The 22,529-nt window shown below is 36.4% G+C and overlaps 4 protein-coding genes across 5 annotated transcripts; 1 reads left to right on the top strand and 3 right to left on the bottom strand.

The window, feature by feature from the left end:
* Positions 1-2,878: 2,878 nt before the first annotated feature.
* Positions 2,879-4,991, bottom strand: LOC141835306 (actin-depolymerizing factor 7). Its single transcript, XM_074722748.1, has 3 exons — positions 4,826-4,991; positions 3,329-3,594; positions 2,879-3,246 (listed from the first exon to the last, which is right to left on the bottom strand). Exons 1-3 carry the CDS (start codon positions 4,826-4,828, stop codon positions 3,096-3,098), a joined length of 420 nt encoding a protein of 139 aa, XP_074578849.1. The 5' UTR covers positions 4,829-4,991; the 3' UTR covers positions 2,879-3,095.
* Positions 4,992-6,502: 1,511 nt separating this feature from the next.
* Positions 6,503-7,869, bottom strand: LOC141835157 (organelle RRM domain-containing protein 2, mitochondrial). The gene is made up of 3 exons (XM_074722591.1): positions 7,636-7,869; positions 6,948-7,016; positions 6,503-6,870 (listed from the first exon to the last, which is right to left on the bottom strand). Exons 1-3 carry the CDS (start codon positions 7,853-7,855, stop codon positions 6,635-6,637), a joined length of 525 nt encoding a protein of 174 aa, XP_074578692.1. The 5' UTR covers positions 7,856-7,869; the 3' UTR covers positions 6,503-6,634.
* A 241-nt stretch (positions 7,870-8,110) lies between these two features.
* Positions 8,111-15,015, top strand: LOC141835304 (arginine biosynthesis bifunctional protein ArgJ, chloroplastic). Of its 2 annotated transcripts, none has more exons than XM_074722746.1 (17): positions 8,111-8,232; positions 8,310-8,426; positions 9,054-9,177; positions 9,332-9,405; positions 9,523-9,567; positions 9,679-9,729; positions 9,818-9,886; positions 10,019-10,077; positions 10,761-10,830; positions 10,957-11,037; positions 11,133-11,219; positions 11,379-11,501; positions 13,368-13,430; positions 13,646-13,723; positions 13,794-13,939; positions 14,324-14,394; positions 14,686-15,015. In XM_074722746.1, the coding sequence occupies exons 1-17, from the start codon at positions 8,170-8,172 to the stop codon at positions 14,766-14,768; spliced, it is 1,404 nt and encodes a 467-aa protein (XP_074578847.1). In that variant the 5' UTR covers positions 8,111-8,169; the 3' UTR covers positions 14,769-15,015. The 2 variants fall into 2 exon arrangements, with proteins under 2 accessions (XP_074578847.1, XP_074578848.1); XM_074722747.1 differs by having other exon boundaries at positions 8,124-8,154.
* Positions 15,016-16,222: 1,207 nt separating this feature from the next.
* On the bottom strand, positions 16,223-22,529 carry LOC141835125 (protein SIEL). The gene is made up of 8 exons (XM_074722553.1): positions 21,775-22,529; positions 21,609-21,689; positions 20,417-20,644; positions 20,127-20,318; positions 19,708-19,848; positions 17,956-18,045; positions 17,353-17,810; positions 16,223-17,266 (listed from the first exon to the last, which is right to left on the bottom strand). Exons 1-8 carry the CDS (start codon positions 22,522-22,524, stop codon positions 16,360-16,362), a joined length of 2,847 nt encoding a protein of 948 aa, XP_074578654.1. The 5' UTR covers positions 22,525-22,529; the 3' UTR covers positions 16,223-16,359.

Below are 22,529 nucleotides of genomic sequence, written 5' to 3'. Positions count from 1 at the left end.
TTGTGCGCTCATGGAAAACTGAGTTATGGGCAATCTGAATGGCACTCTTGTTATCACAGTACATAGGAGTGGGTCCAGAGAGAAACACCCATATCAGAAAGTAGCCAACGTAACCAAACTATCTCTGCAGTGGATCGCACCTTCTCTCCGAATTCCGAGTACCAAAGAGACAAAACAGAATCACGATCCCGTGCAGAGGCAATCAACAGTGCGCGAGCCGACGGCGTCGGCTGGACGAAGAAGGCAATGGTGGCAAGCCCTTATCTCCTTGGTGCGTCGGCGGCTCAGGCGTCGGATAGACGAGGAAGAAGGCGGCGGCGAATAGGGTTCCTCTGGAATCGCTAGGGTTCCTCTCCCTACACGAGCTCCGGACTTTGTCTCTGGAATCGCTAGGGTTCCTCTCCCTCGATTTCGATCAGGAAAGATTCGTCGATGGAGAACACGAGCTTCGTCGCCTGTGATAAACTCGACCGAGCGATGAACTGAGCGGGGGCGAGCGTCTCCTCGGCCTTCTTTGCCTCCCTCGAGCGCTTCTCCTGCATCAACCTCAGTGGCGGCGGCGGATGATCAAAATAGGGCTAGGCGGTATAAGAGTCCGGACCTCAATCAGGAGCAGTTGCCGATAACAGAGCAAATTGAGAAGAAACTTCCAAACAAGAGAAATCAGAAATCACCAAAATCCAAAATCCAACCTAAAGCTCTGATACCATATTAACATAAAGAAGCTGAAGCGGCTAGGGTTTTTATTAGAGATGTAATTACTGAATTGAAATTTGATACATAGTATAGGGAAATATATATACTGAAAGATAACATGACGAATGACAAAACTACCCCTATCTATCTAATATTATCTAACAAGCATTATAGCCCAGACAACATTAGCTGTTGAACACACATATAACCTATCACACAAGAAACTACATTAAATTCATGACACCACTAACACCAAGACACTATAGTCCCAAATGTTCACACATCACAACACTTGCATGCTCATCTACAGGTCATACAAAGCACCACAGACCACAAAACCAATCTTATCTCAGGAACAGAGTCATCGACAGCTTGGATGCTACAGTGACTTGAGATCTACAAACTGTTGGGTTGCAAAGGTGCAAACATAGTTTCACATCTAAAGATCATGGGTTTAAAAGGATGGAAGATATCTCTATTGGTATGAAGTCTTTTGGGGAGAGCCCAAGAACAAAGCCATGAGGGTTTAGGTCCAAAATGGACAATATCATACCATTGTGGAGATGCGAACATTCTTGGGGACCTAATACAAACTGATACATATGGACCTATACCTTGCGAAAAATACAATCAAAATAGGAATAATATTTATTTATAATATAATGAATGCATCTTTATTATTTATTTTATTTATTAAAATATTATTTTAATTAAATTATTAAAATAAAATTAAAATGATATAAAATCATTATTATAAACATTAACTATTAATTTTTATCTATTTTAAAACTAACAATTAGTTTTTAAAATTGTAGAATTTATTTATTAATTTTTATATAATTGAATGATTACGGATGTATAATATATTGGACGGTTTAAATAAAATAAAATGTTAATTAGAAATAAGATGTTTATCTTATAAAAATATAAATGACGAAAATGTAAACGATGGACTAATATTTAATTTTTACCCAATATAGAACGGCAAATTCCCTTTCACCTTAAAATTTCTTGATTATTTCTAAAATGCCTATAGTTCTGGAAGCTTCTCGATAGGAGCATAAAATATTTTTAATACGAACTATAAAGTAAAATAATTTTAGAGATATATATTATATAAAAAAACATTGTTTATTTGTAATTATATGATATTCTAATGTTCAATTTAATGAACGTATATTCATAAATTTTATAAAATTCTCTATAAAATTGGGATCGTATCTAATAATATATCACTAAATATCAATATTTTTAAAACAAATTCTTTATCAATAAACTAATTCATATATTTGGCAATGCGTGTTCAGAGAATGGAATCTTAATTTTTTAAAATGGAGTATTAGATTAAAATAGAACTGAGTCAAATCAAATTAATTTTTTTAAACTAACCAAAGAATAAATTAAATTAATAAAATATTAATTAATTCTATCATAAATCAAATTAATTAAAATAATATGAAAAATTATTAATTAATTAAACATTTATTGATTAATTTTTTTTTAGATTATTTAATTTATTTTCAACATAGGACTTTGATTGTATCTCTCACTAAGAGTCTCCAATTATTCCTTTGGAAGGACCCTTATATGACATCATAGATCTGTTTTATGATATTGTCCACTTTGAACTCACACTCTCATAATTTTATTTTTAAACTTTACTCAAAAGATCTCATATATCTCTATTTTATAATCTCAAAATCTTTTTTATATATTTCTAGAACTTCAATTGTATTCTAACAGTATGTGCTTGGAGAAGTCGTAATCCGAAGTAGCGAGCGACGACATACAAGAACATCTGAAGTAGCGAGCGACGACATACAAGAACATCTAATCCATCTATAACTAGGCTATTGCTAGGCATGAGGAAAGAGCAATCTTAATGATACACATAAACAGAGATGATTTGGAAGTTGTAAAATGTGTGAGTGATGCGGTCTTTGATTCACAATTCAACTGGTTTAACCATCTGATCTGATCTGGACTTCTAAACAATGGTAAGAATATATATATATATATATATACTCGAAGTTAGGAGAACTTATGAGAAGGAAAATTGACATAAAAACAGATATTAATACGATCGAAGCTTCAAACTAGGTCAAGTATCGATAGCAAGTTAATCGATCAAAGGACCTACATTTGTTGCATAACACACTATTTATAAATTATTGCGTTACCATTTAGAAACAAGAGAACAATTAGATACGAATGCCACAACTACCAAATACGAAATACATCACCGAGTTAAAATGAAGGATAATTCAAAAAAAAGTTACTATTAAGTAATTCCAACCACAAGCCCAAATGATATCTAAGGGAACCAACCTTCCCTTTGGAATTATGAAGATTCCATCAGAAGCACACAAATAATAGAACAAGTTGCACAAGCCACATACTCAATTTGCACGGCCTCGTATGACATCGAGACCCATCTCGGTGGGATCAGTTGCTTGTAGTTCCACCTGGATGCCGTCGAGCTCTCTCTTGAACCTCTCTTTCGAGCTCGCATAAAGCATCTTGCTTCTCACCCTTGATGTGTCAGGGGACCTTTGTTTCAAACAAATGTGAACAAGGGGAAGTTAATGCTTCAGTTAAACAAAGTCAATTAGAAACAAAATGTAAAGTTTACCATGCAATAAAAAAGATCTTGCTCTTCTGACAGTTCTCTTCAGTCACAAAGTCAAAATCATATATTGCATATCGGCATTCATTTGCAGGGAGGCTAGCGGTAAAATCATCGTATGTTAGGTTGGGTTCACCAAGCTTCTCCACAAGGATCTGCTTCTGCTTCTCATCAATCTTATAGATTATGAAGCGGTAGGTGCGTTTTGCCTTCAGTTCCAAGAACTTCAGCTTGCAGTCGTCATTCACTGCCATTCCTGAAACTGCATTGGCCTGCCATATATCAATGCAACAACTTGTAATCACAACTGTGTTGTTGATCGGGCACGAACAAGGAACAACATACATTGGCTGATTGAATACTATACGCACAGATCAGTGCAGCTTAGTATCTAGAGATTAACCAAACGACTGTAATTCCCTTAAATAAAAGGCACTGCCGTTGCAACAGGAATTCTAGTTTACTTCATCCTACCATTTTACTCAGTAGATCAACTAGATCTGATAAAAAATTTCACTTTATGGAGTCTAATTGATGTATAAGGTAAGTTCGTACAAAATTTTCACTTCAGGGAATCTAATTTATCTATGAGTCCACTTGAACAGGCTTAACTTTTTTGATGCATAAGAAATAGAAGGGATCAGAGCTTAAACAAACTAATCAATACAAGCCACTGTAGAGAGAGCAACGAAGGAATGGCACTGACACTAGAGTTCCACGAGTAGAATAATAATCAACACGTAATACCAACTATCAGAGATCAGATCCGCATCAAATTGCAGCATGCTTCTGATCCAAACCATGGGGGCAGACACTAGCTGATTCTCCAAATGGGACTCACCGTCAGCAATCTAACCAACCCAAGCTACTTCGGAAAGAGTGGCAAGGGATCGACACTACAATTCAACGAACAATCGACATGCAAATACCAATGATCAGAGATCAGACTCCAACCCTATCCAAACGAAATCACGCACTAGCTGACCCTCCAAATGGGATTTCACGTTGAAAATCTAATCAACTCTAGCTACTGCAGAGAGAGCGATGAGGGATCGACGCTACAATTACAACAGAACAATCTACATGCAACTGCCAACGATCAGAGGCCAGACCTCAACCATCAAAACATTCAGAGTAACACAGCATGCTTCGGATCCAAACCCTAGCCAAATGAACTCCCACTAGCTGATCCTCTAACGGGGTTCCACGTTACCAATCTCATCAACCAAGCAACTGCGGAGAGAGCTGCGACGGATCGACACTACAATTCCACCAACAGAATAACAATCAACATGCGAGTACCAACGATCAGAGATCGGAGCCCAAGCATAACACTGTAGCATGCTTCGGATCCAAACCCTAGCCAACTTCCAAATTGGATTCCGCACCACAAATTTCAGGAGACCCACGGAACCAGAAAACCGAAATGATAAGATGATAAAACGCAGAAAAGATTCCTAGAAACGGAGCAAATCTGAAAGAAACAAAAAATAAAGCACGTACCATTTTGCTGGCAGCGGAGACGGCGGCTGCGGCGGCGACGACGACGAGACGAGGATCAGAGGGCGACTTTAGGGATCGAGACGAAGGAGATTTAAGATCAGAGAGCAAAGATCGGCGATGAGAAGAATATATAAAGAGGGGAAGGAAAGCGGCGAAGGTGGAGGCGATGATATTTTCGACCGCCTTTTCGTCTAAAGACCGTCAAGTCTGGCCAATAGAAATACGCCACGTGCTATCCAAACAAGCGCCGTCAGGCCAATGGGAAAACCTGCTTAGTTTGCACGCTGAGACCCGAGCACGTATATAAATAATATAATACAAATATAACAATATTTAACTAATTATTAAAAAAAAGGATTTGTGGTTGTGTTTATGTTAATTTCTGATAACATTATTTTATGAAATTGCAATTATCATTAATTACATTGATTAAATCCTTCTATCAGCTTCAAATAGACCTAACTCTCTCTTGGACATAATCAAGTTACATGGTGAGTGATCATTAGAGCATCCGCAATGCATTGACGTTATAACACGTGTATTGTCACATATTCATTATAATAACATATTTCTTTCACTTATATTCCTTTTAACATTAATACTCATTATTTATAAATTCCACTATCCACTCAATCATCTTAAAATTATATATATTAAATAAATATATTTTAAAATATTAAAATTATTATTATTTTTAATATAGTGGTACCGTTAAAATAATAATTTTATTATTTTTTTAAAAAATAATATTAAAAAATAGATTTTTTATGATATGAAAAAACATTTTAGTGGTGAAAAAATAAAATTTATTTAAAATTAATTGTAATTATAAAATTGATAATATTTATAGACAAAATTTTAAATTAACTATTAAAAAATAACAAGGGTTAACTATTTTATTTAATTTTTAATTTTTTAATATCTTCCTTAAAACGTCGTGACCAACTATAATTTCTCATGCAGGGTTACCTGCTTACCCAGATAATACACTTGAATGCGTTCAATCGTATGGACGCATGCTGGAGTGGCGTTTAACGCCCCACATTGGTGTGGGACGTTATAATACAACGGAGCATTGGGGGGTGCTCTTATGATTTACTTCTTTTAAATCATAGAATCGACATTGAAAGGTATGACACATGAAAGAAAGATTTGACACCCTGGGATTATGGTGCAATAGTAGAACAACTTTGCAATCTCCTAGACATCTAAAGATAAGACGACGAATTATCAAATAAATTTTCCTAAATGAATAATTGACCTAAAAACACTAAACTGTTGGATCATCCGCTACAATAACTTCTTGATTTACCCTAGTAATTGATGAAAAACTTTTATAGGACCGAACCAATCATCCTAAGATTAATCGATCCAAAAGACTAAATACCTTATGTCAACTAAATGGAGGAAAGATCTGGTACCCCAAAGCACAGCATAAGTCACAGGATATGAATCACAACAAACCAAAAACTTCCTTGTAGATAAGGAACAAAGTATAGTGACAGTTGAAGCAACCAACAAGAACAAGATTCTACAAAGCATACACCTCATTTGCCGAAGATAAATATAGGAACTATGACAGTAAGCAAAGCATATACTGTGTTTTTGTAAGAACAGAACTAACTTGGGATTTAAAAACTCAAGAAAGAAACAGACAGCACATTGAAATGCATGGAATGATATAAAAGTCTTAATTCGATATCTCAATGTCACAGTATCTATCGAACTATTTCAATTCTAACACATTGTCAGTGTTGATAGGCAATGAGAATGACTTCCTCACCGATCATGAATGGGGTGTATGAATGATCAACCACACCAACCAATAGTTTTGTTAGTTCTGATACCATCTTCAGAAGTTTGAGGTTGTGGAGGATTGGATGATCTTGGCTCTCTTGGTTTTGCAGGATCCACGAAGATGACCCATCCATCGAGAAACTTGGCATTCATCCCAAGTCGTGCCTTATCCGCCTCTTCTATGGTTGCGTATTTAACGAAACCAAACCCCTTGGACCTTCCGGAGATTCTATCGGTGATGACTTTCGCTGCAGTGTGCAAACAGCAAATTGGGGTTCAGTATCCTGATATCCTTTTTCTTTTGCAAAAAATGTTAAAAGAGTACCTTCAATCAGCTGGCCGAACGGAGAGAATGCTTCTCGAAGCTTGTCATTAGTGGTTAGCCTTGAAAGTCCTGAAGCACATCAATGACAAAGAAAACTTGAATCCAGGGCATCATTAGAATACATGCAATACCAACAATAAAGATGCTGATTGCTTTGAAATGGTTGGATTCTAATCTTCACATCGATATTGGAAGATTATCACCAGCCAAAGGGGCAAAATAATTTCTTAGATACATAACATCAACATCTTTAATGCTATTTAGCCACTGATATATTACAACCACCACTCCATTCTATGAATCCAAATGTTCCAATATTCTCGTGTATCCTCAGAAATACCCTAGTTTTACTCTAAACAACTTCACCGGACAGTCCTAAAGAAGGGAGAACCTCTTATGTGTCTTCCTAGGGCATGTTCAAGATATACCTTGTACAAACTAGGCATTAGTTGAATAAACCATCAAATGACTAATCTGTTTGCCAGTTTTGTTGATGGATAATGTTCCTAAACATAACCCTCAAAATACACTTTTTCATAATTAACACTAAGAAACGGTGCCAAATCTGATAACAAGATGAGAAGCCTGTCCACTATAAGTTTAAGTGCCATAAAGCTGCTAACTTGACTCCATTTGATTAAAATCATGCTAGATGCGAACATAAACAAGGGATGTTCAGAGAACTTACCGCTGACAAACAGATTAGGCGTGGTGAGGGGAGGAAGGTCGGCGGGGGTGTCATCGCCGAAGGGGAAGATGGACGGAGTGGGCGACGAGGAGGAGGAAGACGACGAAGAGCAGTAGGCGGCGAAGGGCGACAAGCTCCGAAGAGGCAGCGAGGAGGAGGACGAGGGAGAAGCAGCAGCCCTGAGGAAGCGGCGGAGAGCAAGCGAGGAAGAGAGAGCCATCCGTGCGGAGAAATTGATCGCTAAAACCCTAAAAATGAGAGTCGGTCGATGGCGCAGGCTCGTTATAAAATGGAATATTTTCATTTTGCACCCTAAATGTACCTCTTATTTCATATTCTTTCTGGCGTTTTGAACTAATAGCTCGATGTGCAGGGTCTCAATACAAATATAGGAAAGTTTTGGGCCTTAATTGAAATAATTTTGAATCAGTAGTTCCATTTTTAGGGTTTTAGCCGTCAACTTCGTTGTCTCATCAGTCTGCCGGCGATCAAGGCGAAGAGAGCGACGTCGAACTTGCGGTGAGCGTCTCCTTCATGGCTCTTGTCCCGCTAAACCACCTCCTCTCGTCGCCGGCTGCTCTCGTCCACCGCATCAGGGTCGCCACCATCTTTCTTAATTCCAATGCCAACCCTCATCCTCGCCGACCTCTTATTTCCGTTCTGTTATCTCCCAGGTCTCGGAATTCGGCGGAATTCGTACGCGTCGAGCTCGAGCTTCGATTCCCATGGCCGTGGCGTCCACCTACATCCCCGCCGCTCCGATTCTGCTACCCGAAGGACCGTGGACGGAGGTACCGTTTCATTTTTGCGCTATTGAATTGCATTGATTGATAAGATCTGATTCTTCTATAGATGTCTGGTGCTGTTTGTGGGAGTGTCATGAAGTTGACAGCCAATGTGTCCCCATCCAATCATCATACCTTAATTTATATGTATGATAAGGTTGATCTAACTATAAGTCAATACTGAGCACAAGTAAAAAGTTGAAATAGATTAGGAATGAGAGTTACAAATGCCAGCTCTCTGAAGTTCTTCGGATCAATTTACTGATCAATGATGGGATTTGATTTTGCTGTTCAGATCAAGCAGACTTTCAAATAGTGAAACGTGATTTTATTTTATTTTTTTCATGGAAATAATCAAACTGTTGCAGACAGTGAATTGCTCAATCTTGCTGATATTAATGCTCAATAAATAGCAATCCATTGTCTGCCAATTACACATTTGCCGGTGACAAGTTGAACCTGCCTAGCAAGTGAAGGTCAATTTTTTCATCAAAAACACTGCTTGATGGAAGCTATAATGTTGCTTTATTAGTTATTCTATTAAGCTTGGTTACTTGGAATGGTACCATGCAAGCTATGTTTTTGATACACTATCACAAGCATTTTCTTACTGCCAGTGATACTCTCTTACAGATACCAGGTGGTGTGACAGCACCAAAAGGGTTCAAAGCTGCAGGCATATATGGAGGTTTGAGGGCAAAAGGAGATAAACCTGATTTGTCTTTGGTGACATGTGAAGTTGATGCAGTTGTTTCTGGTGAATGCATATGTTTTCCAGTGTTTTTTACCTGAGATTTCAGACCACTATATTTTACTCATTATCCTCTTATTGTGTTCTGCATGATCCTATGTACCTAAACAAGTGATATTCTCTTAGTTAATATAACAAATTTGATCTTTTCCCTATCCAGGAACTTTTACCACCAACATTGTTGCAGCTGCCCCTGTTGTCTATTGCAGAAATGTCCTAGACACTTCAACTACTGTATGAAAATATTTTATTCTTGGTGTCCTACCTTTAAATGAATTATATATTTCTTTGTTAAGTTTGTCAACCTAGTTATTGAAGTAGTTATTTTAACATGCAATTTTTTGTGTTTAGGCACGTGCAATATTAACTAATGCTGGTCAAGCAAATGCTGCTACAGTGAGTTTACTTCTTTGCTAACTAGTAACGGTTTAAAAATAAAAGATAGTTGTTGGATTGTCAGAGTAAAATTGGAATTTGATTTTGGTGATTCATTTTGGTACATTTTAGGGTGACTTAGGCTACCAGGATGCTGTAGAATGTGCAAATGCTCTTGCTGAGGTTTTCTTTTGTTCATAACTTACCTTGATATTTTTTCTTAACTATTTGAATATTTATATTATTTTTTATTTTTATTTACCAATTATAGCTCCTTAATACGAGGCCAGAGGATGTATTGCTTCAGTCAACTGGTGTAATTGGCCAGCGGATAAAGAAGGCAAGCATAAGCTGCAATTTCACATCAAGATGATGTTAGAATAACTAATGAAGATTTTTTATTTATCATATCTTCTAATTATATTCTGCAACTTTTATCCATCTCAGTTGATGTTTCTTTACTTCTATTCAGGATGCCCTTCTTAGTTCACTTCCAAGACTTGTTGCTTCATTATCATCAACTGTTGATGGGTATTTTTTAGAAATACTTTGTTGAATAATGATTTTTCTTTTATGCTATTTGATTGATTTTATTTTGTTCTCTTTGTACTCTTTGTTTTCCTGTCTCATTGATTCCTTCTTTCTCATATTTTCCCTTGGAAGATGTATTTACATGCACTTTGTTACAGGTTCAAAAAATCATAGAGTTAAAAGAATTGTGTTCGACAAACTTTGATGGACTGTTTGAACCACAATGGCACTTGATAACATCTTTGTGTAAAGGTTATTGCTTCAGCAGTTAAGATAAACAAACAAAAATCAGATCCTATCTAATGCCCAGGGTTTTTAGGAAAACAGATCCTTTTATATAATTGAACTTCCATGCTAATTCTTTCAAGTATTGTAGAAGTGTATACAAAACCATGCAGATAGTACAAAAGGATTCAGTTGTACTGGTTATTACTAGTAAATACAAGTATGAATCAATTTTCTTGTAAATAGACATTGTGGTAAATGTAAGTTATATGTACGTTCATCTTTATAATCAGACATAAAAAATATGTTAGTATTTCAAGAAAGCATGTAGGACAACAATCCTATGAATCAATTTCTTTTTCCATGTGGTAAAACTGTTCCAGGTTGTTGCTTATTTCAGTCATCAGAAATTCCTGGTGTTTACCATACTTGCTTCTTCCATTCTTTGATTTTTTTAGGGCCGACTCTGCAGCTATTGCCATTACTACAACTGACCTTGTAAGCAAGTCTGTAGCTGTTGAAACAGAGGTCAGGACTTTATATTTTTCATTTTGGCCTTGTTTTTTTTTTCACTATTGGGAAATTACTTTGATGATTAGATTAGTTATGCATCTTTATTTTTTAATATATATATTTTTTGTTTGGATGGGTAAGGTTGGAGGTGTTCCTGTAAGAGTTGGTGGAATGGCAAAAGGTTCTGGAATGATCAATCCAAACATGGCTACAATGCTTGGTGTATGTAAAATTTCCTTGCTTGTATACTTGGAAAAACTCCTTACAATCAGATTTCACAGGGCCTTTTCTTCTTGTTGTTTGTCTTCTGACATCAGGTTGTAACAACTGATGCTGGAATTTCTAGTGACATTTGGAAAAATATGGTGCGCATATCAGTTGATAGAAGCTTTAACCAAATCACAGTAAGTTGATGATACCTAAGTTTTTTTCCCCCCTTGAAATGAAGTGAACAAGTAATATAACAATTAATAGGTAATTTATCTGCATCTTTTTGTTTCATCTCTTGGAAATTCAATATTCATTTAACTTATTTGAATTGCTTTATTTTACTTTTGTTGAAGGTTGATGGAGATACTAGCACAAATGACTGTGTTCTTGCTTTGGCTAGTGGATTATCTGGAACAAATTTGATTTCTTCACTTAAAAGCAATGAAGCTCTTCAACTTCAAGCATGCTTAGATGCTGTACGTTATACAGTATATTATCTTTTGTTATATGAGTGTTTCTGACTTTTAATCTATTTTTGTTTTGTTACACATGCTGGATTTGCTGCCATGGCCTTTATGGATTGGTACATATTAATTGCTCCTTCAATTTGCTCTGTTTAATGGATAACTATCAATTCTTATATTTTGTTACTAGATAACCTTGCTAATCATGTTTAACAAAAAATTTTAGAGATATTATTTCACATTTGATTTTGTGGTAATTGAATGTGGTATAACTTTGAAATTAAAATTGCAGGGAAAATTTAGAAAGTAAGGCTTTTAAAGAAGTAAAACTAAGACTGAATAGGTAAGGTGCTATTTTTGCAATACTAAGATATAAATGAATGGACTAATTGAGCTCGATGGACTAGAAATCCATGAGCAAGAGATTTAGAAGTCTCTGATTTATTATTGAACAAGGAATGATTGATAAAGATATTATGATGAGATAAGGTGGTTAAAGTTTAAATAGACATGGAGCCTTTTCTGATCTCCTCAGATTAAATAACATGTTCTTGTAAGTCTGTTTCTTGCTGTTTTCTTTTCTTTTTCTTGTACATGTACCTTATAGTTTGCATTATATATTCTACATCTTTGTAAGTTTTCAAATCCCTCCTCAACTATAAGCATCCATCTTATCGAGATTTTGATTACTTTAGTTACTATATATTTTTTTAAAATTCTTAAACTCCTTAAATATAGTACAGGCGTCCATACCAGACACATATTACACTTTCGTGTTGCACTTGTCATTGTTTCATTTTGAACCTTGCTTACCTTATGCTGCTTTAATAGAAAAGGAGAATAGAACCACAGGTTCCTTCAACCCAAGGTTTAAAATCTCAACTCGTGTTGAGATTTCGATCCCGGACCGAAATGATACAGTTTCGGTACCATATCGTACTATGCCGATAATTTCAGTATTTTTTAAATATAAAATATATTAATTAAAAATAAAAAAAATTTAATTTAAATATTTAAAAATAAAAAATAATAATATTTTTATATATATATATATATAATGGGAAGGCTTTAATTAAACCTATTTAATTATCTCAATCATAGTAGTTGGGAATTGATTATAACTATTAATTTAATTAAAACTAAGTTCGTTGTTCCGCGCTCGTGTGATTCATCCTCGTCGTCACACAATGCTCGACGATGTCTCCAGTGGCATTGCGCGAGCCCAATGATGTCTCGGGATGCATCGCGCAGCTGCAGTGATCTCTCCAGATGACTCGCTAGGGCTCAGTAGGGTCTTAGGGTGCGCCAGCACCGGAGACTTGACTGTGTTAGTTTCTGTCCACGGGCAGAATAAAATTTTTCACCTGTATCGGACAAAACGGTTTGAAATTTCATCCATGCTTCATCAACCTTCTTGTTTCTACTATAAATAATGACCACCCAAGTTATAGTATGCAATTATGGCTATAATTTTACTGGATGATGCAATTCTCGAATCTTCTGAATGTACATAAATGCAAGCTTAGTTTTTGAGATCTTCAAGGGGAAGACGAATGGTTATGTTTCCAATAAGACAAAATTGTCCGAGGAGCACAAATATATGATCATGCTGTTTTGAAATGCTGAAGAAATTTAAATGAAAGTTTAAACTTAAAATATGCATATGTATGATCTCATTACTACATATTCATGTTACAATACTAAAGTAAAACTTTGAACTGTCTGGGTATCATACAATTAACCTCCAGTATATTAGTACTTTCTTTTATATCTGTGTATGCCAGTTTTTGTATCAACATGATTATGTTGTTTAATGTGGTGTGTATGAACTTTGTGAATCTGTTATGACACAGAATTGTAAAAGTTCTATGCCTGCAGGTCATGCAAGGTCTTGCAAAATCGATAGCATGGGATGGCGAGGGTGCAACATGCTTGATTGAGGTTTCATTCAATCGCCAAATTCCTTTTTTCTTTTCTCTCGTTTTTTCATTTGGTCAATATTTTGCATATGACTATTGTTAACTCTTTTCAATTGAATCAAATAGCCTAGTTTGTAGTGTATCAATGCTTTGTCAGTTATTCGAGTATGATCTTAAAAATGTAATACAACAAGGAATGCAACTGGTGATGCTCATGAATACTTCTGATGATTTCAGGTCACTGTAATTGGTGCCACTGGAGAGACTGAAGCGGCAAAAATAGCTCATTCAGTAGCATCTTCTTCGCTTGTTAAGGTATGCAACTATTTGTTGATTATATTAGAGGACTGGATAATAAATCTAGCTACTCTGATAAAATTTGCAGGCAGCTATTTATGGAAGAGATCCAAACTGGGGACGTATCGCTTGTGCCGTTGGTTACGCGGGTGTTCATTTCGATCTTAACGATCTTATGATATCACTTGGAAATATTCCACTCATGAGGAATGGTCAGCCACTGCCATTCGACAGGTACAAGTGCCATCTCAATGCTTGTATCTCAAATAGAAGCTTTTGTGAATATTCCTTCTCTAACTTCGATACCATTATTTGAGATACTACACTCGATCTCAGCTATTGCCAAATAACATAAATTGAGGAATTCCAGCCTAAGTTCTGTCTGACATATTTGAGTTCCCATTGCACGCAAAAGTTACTTTTCTACCTAAATTGGACAGAACAGTAGAGAAGAAAATTGAAAAAAGATTTTTTTTTCAATTTTTTTCTTCTCTTTAGCTTTTCACTATCAAAGGAAATGGAGGAAAAGTGAGTGTCATTGGAAAATTGTGTCACTTAAGTTTGCGGTTTCTTCATACCGCAACACTTTGCACTAATGTTTAACATTGAATCTCTCAGGGACGTGGCTAGTAAATATCTCAGAGTGGCTGGAGAATTGCATGGGACTGTGCATATTTACGTTTCTGTTGGTAAGTTTCTAATTTCTTTTGGACAAGTACGAGCAAAAGAGATCTTGTTTGTGTAATTTTACATCTAATTTGACTTAAAATATAGTTAATAGTGATAAAATTTGCAAAGTGATTTGATTATCGACTTATTTACAAAGTAAATTAATTTTAAAAGCTTCTAATAGCTCTTTATATCATTTAATTAGTCTCAGTCTTTATAATTTTTCTACTAGAATTCTACGATTGATTTATTTTATTGGCATGACTCATTTACATCAATTATCATCTCTATCTTTATATCTTTTGGAACAGGAAATGGTGAGGGAAGTGGGAAGGCTTGGGGTTGTGACTTGAGTTATGATTATGTGAAGATCAACGCGGAGTACACTACATGAGGTTCGTCGCAATGGGACAGCAATTGCTAGCTCGCCAAGAAGAAGCACTCGCGTTTAGTAGCATCCCATTCGATGATAATTATCAATAATCTGTCGTATTTATCTAACAATCTACATTTCATGTCTTGAATCCAAAGTTTGTGTAAAATTATTTCTAGCAGGGTAGAACTAGAATCGTTGTAGGTTTGTTTGAATCAAAAGGCTCTTGTACCATTCTGTCGGATTTTGATGGTTAGGCAATGCAGTCCCTGAGACATAATTGAGTTGATTACAACATAACAGACTTGTTGAAGTAGATAAAGATTAAATTTCAATAAAACTGAGATAATATTCTTTTCCATCATGAATAATTATAATTTCTCAATTTATCTCTTCACAGATGATTGTGAGACTAATCGTATGAAACCGTTAGAGGGCAAATTTTATCTTCCTGAAGATGGTTAGGCAATGCAATTGAACTTTTTTTTTTTTCTATATGATTTTTACTCATATAGGAGTTGCTCTGATTCCAGTCAATTAACAAAAAGTTTGTTCTAACTGAATCGGGCAGTTTGGTTAGAAGCCAAGTTTGACAATGGGAAGACAGTTCTCATATCGCATTGTTCGCTATGTATCTGTCCAAGGAAACAGAGTGAAAGGCCATCTGAAACACAATTCTCCACGTTTATCCCTGCAAAAGATGAACAACCCCAAGAATGGCATATGATCTAACATCTAGCTAGCAGAAAACCTTTTAATCGACAAAAAAAAAACAATTCACTCCAAATTGGGGACATTTAAACTTGAAAAATTGACCTCTTGTCATCTTCTTGAATCGAAAGAACATCATCCATCAACATTATTTAAATTAAAACTCAAACATTTATTGTATTTTACTCATAACATACAATGACAAAAATATAAAATCCAAAACATAACAATAATAAGAAATCAACCAAACTAAACCCATAACCACCTCTGATTAACATATCACGCGGTATACGTACTCTATTTTACGAGGTAGGCCTTGTAGAAGAAGGCAGATTGAATCATCCCAACTGAATCCGACATTCGAAAAGGGCCCTCCATAGGATACACCTGAGCCATTATGATACATTTGAGGATCTAATTGAATCTAAAAGGTTAATTATCAGAGTTAAGATTACAGCATGAACCTATGAACCTCTGCGCTGGTGTTTCCTGTGGAGGCCTCTTCTATAAAATTTGAGTTCGTCGAGAGTGGATGGTAGCTTTGCTGATGATACCCTTCGGCCATTACGAAATGCACCTCCTTCTAATAGAAAGCTGAAGCATTGCTTGCACTCATGTTCACATGATAGGATCTCATACCGAATTTTAGGGCTTGCCTCACATCACTCTGCAAGTATATCAGTTGATGAATTATTGCAGCTGTAGAAGTCAGTTACCATAGGAATCCTCAGTTGCAAATGTCGGGAAGATAAACATACCTTCAGTGGCGTTCTTTACGAGTAAAAGAATAAATTCTGCATGATGCCATACTGGGTCGCTGATGGCTGATCGATCACATTATCTCATCACACTAAACTTGAGGAGAAATGGAGCAGAAAATACAAGCTTAGGCTCCCGTATGTCATTTGTTACTGGCGTTTACGAAATAAACATTATTTTCGATAGATATTATAGCCAAATTATTGATTGGCCCTCCCTGACCTCTCTTCCTGTTTGTGAGATCTTCAGGACACTCCATAGCTATAGAAACTTTCAACGAAAAAGACGGTGCTTTTGGAGTTCTGTAAAATGGAACGTTGAGAGTCTGGTTTCTCGCTGCATCACATCCTTTGAATTGGCTTAGATCAAGGAAGACATAGTCAATTGACTTGCCCATTTCCATTAAGATCCAGAGCCTGTCATTGTTTAAAACCTCGTATATAGTTATGTGGAAGGGGATGCCAACTGGTAGCCCTGGAATGAAAGTCAGAGGGTTTTCTGAATCATTTCCCGTGACTTGAACTTCGGCTTTTTTCCGTTTGAATCTTCCAGAATATGTCACCTTTTGAGGATAGAAGAGTTCCACCATCTTTCGGAACCCATGTGGATGAAAGTCTGTATCCGTTGTGCATCCATTGCAAACACGCTTGACTTCCTTGGCAAAAGCAGAAAGATTAGATGGTCCTTCACAAAGGAACTCCAAGCGCAAGATTATAGATTTCAGCCTTGCGAATATAGGTTCAGGGGGTACCCCAATCTCGGTGAGTCTAAAAGCACAACTAAGTAAGGTCAACTCTAGAACATGACACTCTTCATCTCTCTGCAGATCACAGAAGGCATTCCTCAATCTTTTGAGATTTGCATCTAACTTTTCCAGTTTGATATCCAGTGCCGTCATACCCATAAAGCAAGATCCAGTCGACAGACACCTCTCCCACACTTCAGCAATCAGCTGGATTACCTCAATGTACAATGCTGCAAAGTCTAAAAACCCACATGCAGATTGGTCGACATCCCAAGCAATGGTTTCTAATTCTTCTTTGCAATCCCTACATGAAATAGAAATCATACAACATAAGTAACTTGAAATACATCGAAATTAAGCTTTCAAGGGCCAGGCTTCAACAAAGAGTACCTTAACAAGCTTCGCACTTTATGTAGCTGATGTGACTTGATCAAGGGCCAGGCTTCACCAATAGTTTTCAAATTAAGCTTAATGGAGTGCATTATTTCATCATTCAACAGCTCACTGCTGTCTTGCAGTTGCTCAGGGAATGTTAATATCTCGCTAAAATCCATCGTATTTCCGTTGAAAGCATAATCAAACATTGTGAAATCAACTTGGCCAGAAGAGTTGAATAATTTATTGACTTCTTTGCTTTGAGAGCATAAATAAGCAACAAGGGAATCTAGGCTTATAGCACCTCTAAGAGCTGAGGCAATTCTTCCACAAAGAGGAACTGCATAAGAAAATAGAACCGTAGGTATATCAGTAGTTCGCTGTTCATTGAAGAAAGATGATGAGATGATTAACACTAACTTTGCTGCCACCCCAGGACTATCTAAGATCAGCTCTCCACATGAGAGATCTATCTGGATAATTGAAAATGAAAGTTAGCATTAGTGTCCCAGTGAATTTAGTTATGTCAAATCTTAACAATTATAACATGGATTGTGAAGTAAATGGATCTTATGAACATGACGACTGCTCCTTTTATATCTAAAAAAAATGACATACCTTTTTCACAAATTCTCTAGCTACCTTGGTTGAGAACTTCTTGTGATTCTTACCGAGAAAGAAAAGAACAATGAAGATATCTTTTTCTTCCTGCAACAAGAGGTCAAGAGATAGTTGATGAGAAAGATGTGGCATACCTGACAAGACAGTTTGAAAGACAAATTACGAAGATTTCAAAGGAATAGCAAAATAAAGAACTTGTCAGTTGCCATTTTTCGATCACCAAGTTGGCTTTACCATGAGTTTGATCAGAAGAATCTGAAAAAAATATTCTTGCCAAAAATTTTATAAAGAGAGATTATCTTTTTATTACAACTAATGTCGGCATGCAGAGATTGAAAGTAATCCAGACACTATTTGAAAGCAATGCTAATCAAGATATCCTCAAATGGAACACAATAGGTATGAAGCTTCCATAAATTATTGGATATCTCCAAATTATTTGGAATCGGCTAAATGGATCTTATCCTATCATCGATCTTGTACGGCCATATTGTTAGCAGTACCTAAAACACCTAACTTTTTTGCCAATGTTTAGCAATTTTTGTTTGTCTTGATCCACCGTCACACCGTTGATTTAAACTAATGCAAACTACATAATTATGAATCTTGTTATTATAAATATATACTATCTTAATCTAATTTCTCTCATCTTTTTTTATCTGCCTATCAAAGCTACACATAATTGCTTGCAAGTAGTAAATATTTTTATTTTCTCTTTCAATAATTTCTCATGCTATAGTGTCAGAACTTCAAAATCAGGGGTAAAGAAGAAAATTATTTCAACTAGAAATTAAGAAATAGAACATTACAGTGGATAATATAAGTTGAAACAGGGAAAAGTTTACCAAAGTAAAGATAAATAAAGCTTTAAAGAAACTGATAGAGGCCATTAACTAGAGAATAAACATGTTACATTTAAATTAATCTTTTAAAAGAACAACAACGACGACGACCAAGCCTTATCCCATTAGATGGGGTTGGCTATATCTTTTAAAATAACATGTCAAAAATTTCAAAGCAAAAGGGGGAAACGTCATTGTCATAGTTGTACTGGAATGGCGTATATCAATGGCACAGCCTTTTTCCCTTCTTTATGATAATGCAAAGAACAATCGATCTTCCCAAAAATAACAAAAATATTTATATATTGTGCAGGCAATTGTATTGAAACCACAATCAAGCACATTTTTAGAAACAGTTCCCTTTTCTTGATAGATGAAAATAGAAGAATCAGATTTGCTTTTTTTTTTCAAACAAGGGGATCTATTTTTCACCTTGATTTGTTTTTTCAGCCAACAAGAACTTAAACAATCCACTTGTATGGTTGGTTCCGTGGGACAAGAGGAATAAAATGAGCTCTGTTGAGTCTATGGACTATGGTGCCATGCCAGAACCAAGTGCATGGATGATATCCTTTACTACCCACAGCAATGAAAACTCAGCATATAATTTACCAATTACAGTACAGAGATCAATTTTGTGATTAATTAAAGTTTAACTTTCTTTCAAAGAAATGCACTTTATCATTGTCCGAGTTCCTCCAAAGAAAAGTATTAGTAGTCTTGCGATAAGATCCATAAACAAATTGGAGTTAGCAGTTATAAACAAACAGATATCTAATGGGATTTAATTAAGGGATCGGCATAAAGGGTGACTATTGAGGTGCACAAAACAAGAAATGGAAAGCAACATATACTTCTAGAGAGTGTAACATGGAAATGTACTAAAGCAAGTCCTACAAAGTCAAACCTCTGGGAATGTCTCTAAATTGGTGATGAGAGAATCAATTGCTTCAGTGAATGTCACAAGATCAGGCAACTTCACTAGCTGAAGCAGTTTCCTCGCTTTGCATCTTATCGAGGCATTAATATCTGCTAACGGCCAAAGAAACTGCAGAGATTCTCAAATAATTTAGTATGAGCCAACATCACATAAAAACAAGAAGAGTAAAACACAACTGGAATTCAATTCAACCATGGCTAATTTATGCTATTTATTGTGCAAGACTAATCGCGAAAGTTATGAATGGATCACATCTATCCATAATTCACATCATATGCAGTGGCAACAAACAATAAGCATTAGATCATTAGTGAGATATGAATCATGATGCAGCAATAAATCACATTACAATAACGAAGAGAGGAATATAAGATTAGATCGCATACCATTTGCATGTGTTTGCTCTGCATTGTTAGGCGGTTACAAGTTGCCATATGACACAGTGTTTGCAAAGTTTGTGATCGAACCACCTCTGTATCATCGTTTAACATGTCCATTAACAAGTTTATGGCCTCATTAGCAAACTGGGCAGAGGAAATACTTAGCTTTCCCAATGATCTACAGGCAGCTTCCCGTACCTAAAAAAGATAACAGTCAACACTTCAAAGAGGAAGTACATAATTATAATGTGTCACTGAAAAGATAAGGAAAAACAGAATAATAAGTTGGAAATCACCTTGTAAAATTCATCTTCAATCCCATGCACAAAAATGCCAGCAGCCGATGGCAATGAAGTTTTAGTTCCATTGACAGAACATTCAACAAGAGATCCACTCTTGGCACGCAATATTTTCTTGGAGAGAGACTGTAACAGGACATTCTCCTGTACTAGCCTTACTCTCCCAAGAGCAATAAAAGCTTCATATCTAACTTCCACACACATATCTCTAGCCATTGAACCAAGCTGAAATATGAATAATGGACTTAGATACAAGTAAAGATAGAGATCAGTAATAGGAAAAAAATCTAGATTCTTGAAATTATAGTATTCTGCTAAGCTACCAGTGAATAGCACATGAATATTAAGGGTGTCAAAAATTGACCCGATCCGACCCGAAAAAAATCAGGTTAGGGTTGAGATTTTTCGGATTCGGGTTGGTGATATTGAATTGGCTTAAATTCGGATCGACCCAGGTTGATTCGGATTTAGGGGTTTTTTTAGGGATTAAATCAAGTTTTATTTTAAAAATTAAGATGTTTTATGTAATATTAGTATAACAATGATAAAATATTGAGATAAAAGTGAAAAATTATCGGAAAAAATATCAAAAAAATTCGAGTTAGGCAGGTTCAGGTTTAGGGTTGATTTCGGATTTGGGTCTGTTCGGGTTGAGATTTTTTAATAATATTTTTGTTTCAACTTGACCCGAACCCACCTGACCCACCCGAATTGATACCCATAATGAATATTACAATGCATCCAAATCCAACATAGTAGCAAATCACTGTCGTTTCCCAGTAGACCAAATGTGAGATACTAAAATATATAGATCAACAAGACATAGCTACAATAACAGAAATCTACTTCCAGGTAACTTGGCTGTTAGAACAACTATTTTAAAGCTTAATTCATTCAAGCAAATGGAGGAATCTCAAATAAGCTGGGTTGAAAAACATATAAATGACAACTAAAGAAGCAAAAAAGACAAATGCAAAACAATCAGACAGATTCTCTAAATTCACTATAAAGTATTATATAAGAGCTACCTGTTTGAAAAAAAAAATGATAGGAGATCACCAAATACTTTCATGAAGAATACTGAATCTAACATGCCACAGATATACAAAAAGAGAAAAACAAGAGATAGAAATAAACTCAGAAAGGATAATAACTCAGGCATCAAGAAAGGAAAGAAAATAGTGCTCACCTGAACAAATATCATAGTCATTTGATCACTATGCTCAGCTCCCTGTTGGCTGGCAGTAAAAATCTGCCCACATTCGCTGATCTAGTCATAACATCTCAAGCGCATCAGCTGGTTCAGATCAAACATTTCCAAAAAAAATGCAAGTTCATGTCAAACCAATCCTTACCAATTGAACAGCAGCCAATCTCACTGCCTCCACTTCGTCCTTGAGAAGCTCGACAGCACGATCAAAAAAATGCTCCACGACCAAACTATCAATGCCACCTCCAGCATACCTTAGCAAAGCTATCATGCCATCAACCGCACGTCTCCTAACCAAGGGGTAGAGATCCATCACAAGGCTAAGAAAAATTCTGATTACTAGATGACGCCCGAACAAATCCCCGCGCATTCCCTCCACACTCCTCACCAAGATATCAAGTATCCCCGACCGAACAGCCGCAATTGGGCTTGAAGCAAGCGATATAAGAAGATCGCCGTTTAAGACTGATGCAATAAGAGAAAGCTCTCCTTCCCCTTTATCACCAACTTCTCTATCAGCACTCAGAGCATGTGCCTCCGCGGCGGAAACAAGAGCTGCAAGGGCATCCGCAGCTAGGCTGTCGCAACTATCGAGGAAAGGACGAACAGCAGCGACCACGGCGGAGGCGAATTCTCGGGATAGCATGGTTGCATCACCAAGGATCTTGAGTGTCAAACGGAGGTTAGTAGGGTCGTCAGCGCGGTGGCGTAGGGAGCCAATGAGGATCTCGACGATGGAACGGCGAGTGATCTCAGTGGAATCGGGGTGCGTAAGGAGAGATCGAGCCAAGCAAAGCGTCCTGAGGCAGCGAGGTGAGTCGGCAGAAGAGGAAGAGAGCTGGTTTTGCAGTCGCGCAAGGAGAGCACCCTCCATGGTTTTCAGGTCTTCAGTCATCAAAG

The sequence above is a fragment of the Curcuma longa genome, chromosome 9 (assembly GCF_044706935.1).
Source record: "Curcuma longa cultivar G26 ecotype Majalengka, Jawa Barat chromosome 9, ITB_CL_G26_1.1, whole genome shotgun sequence".
In the NCBI taxonomy this organism is placed as follows: Eukaryota; Viridiplantae; Streptophyta; class Magnoliopsida; order Zingiberales; family Zingiberaceae; genus Curcuma; species Curcuma longa.
The sequence above is the reverse complement of the archived record's forward strand: the minus strand, read 5'-3'. Positions and strand labels throughout refer to the sequence as shown.

Bases quoted from the DNA above. Each gene is read 5' to 3' on its own strand.
- LOC141835306 (XM_074722748.1), bottom strand. The intron at 3,247-3,328 runs GTAAACTTTACA...TTTGAAACAAAG, and splicing joins AAGATCTTTTTTATTGCATG to GTCCCCTGACACATCAAGGG.
- LOC141835157 (XM_074722591.1), bottom strand. From the start codon at position 7,855: ATGGCTCTCTCTTCCTCGCTTGCTCTCCGCCGCTTCCTCAGGGCTGCT. The intron at 7,017-7,635 runs GTAAGTTCTCTG...GATGTGCTTCAG, and splicing joins GCCTAATCTGTTTGTCAGCG to GACTTTCAAGGCTAACCACT. The intron at 6,871-6,947 runs GTACTCTTTTAA...TGCACACTGCAG, and splicing joins GTTCGGCCAGCTGATTGAAG to CGAAAGTCATCACCGATAGA.
- LOC141835304 (XM_074722746.1), top strand. From the start codon at position 8,170: ATGGCTCTTGTCCCGCTAAACCACCTCCTCTCGTCGCCGGCTGCTCTC. The intron at 10,831-10,956 runs GTCAGGACTTTA...TGGATGGGTAAG, and splicing joins CTGTAGCTGTTGAAACAGAG to GTTGGAGGTGTTCCTGTAAG. The intron at 13,724-13,793 runs GTATGCAACTAT...TAAAATTTGCAG, and splicing joins CATCTTCTTCGCTTGTTAAG to GCAGCTATTTATGGAAGAGA.
- LOC141835125 (XM_074722553.1), bottom strand. From the start codon at position 22,524: ATGACTGAAGACCTGAAAACCATGGAGGGTGCTCTCCTTGCGCGACTG. The intron at 20,319-20,416 runs GTGATTTCCAAC...TATCTTTTTTAG, and splicing joins TTGAAGATGAATTTTACAAG to GTACGGGAAGCTGCCTGTAG. The intron at 17,811-17,955 runs GTATGTCATTTT...TCAATTATCCAG, and splicing joins CTAGAGAATTTGTGAAAAAG to ATAGATCTCTCATGTGGAGA.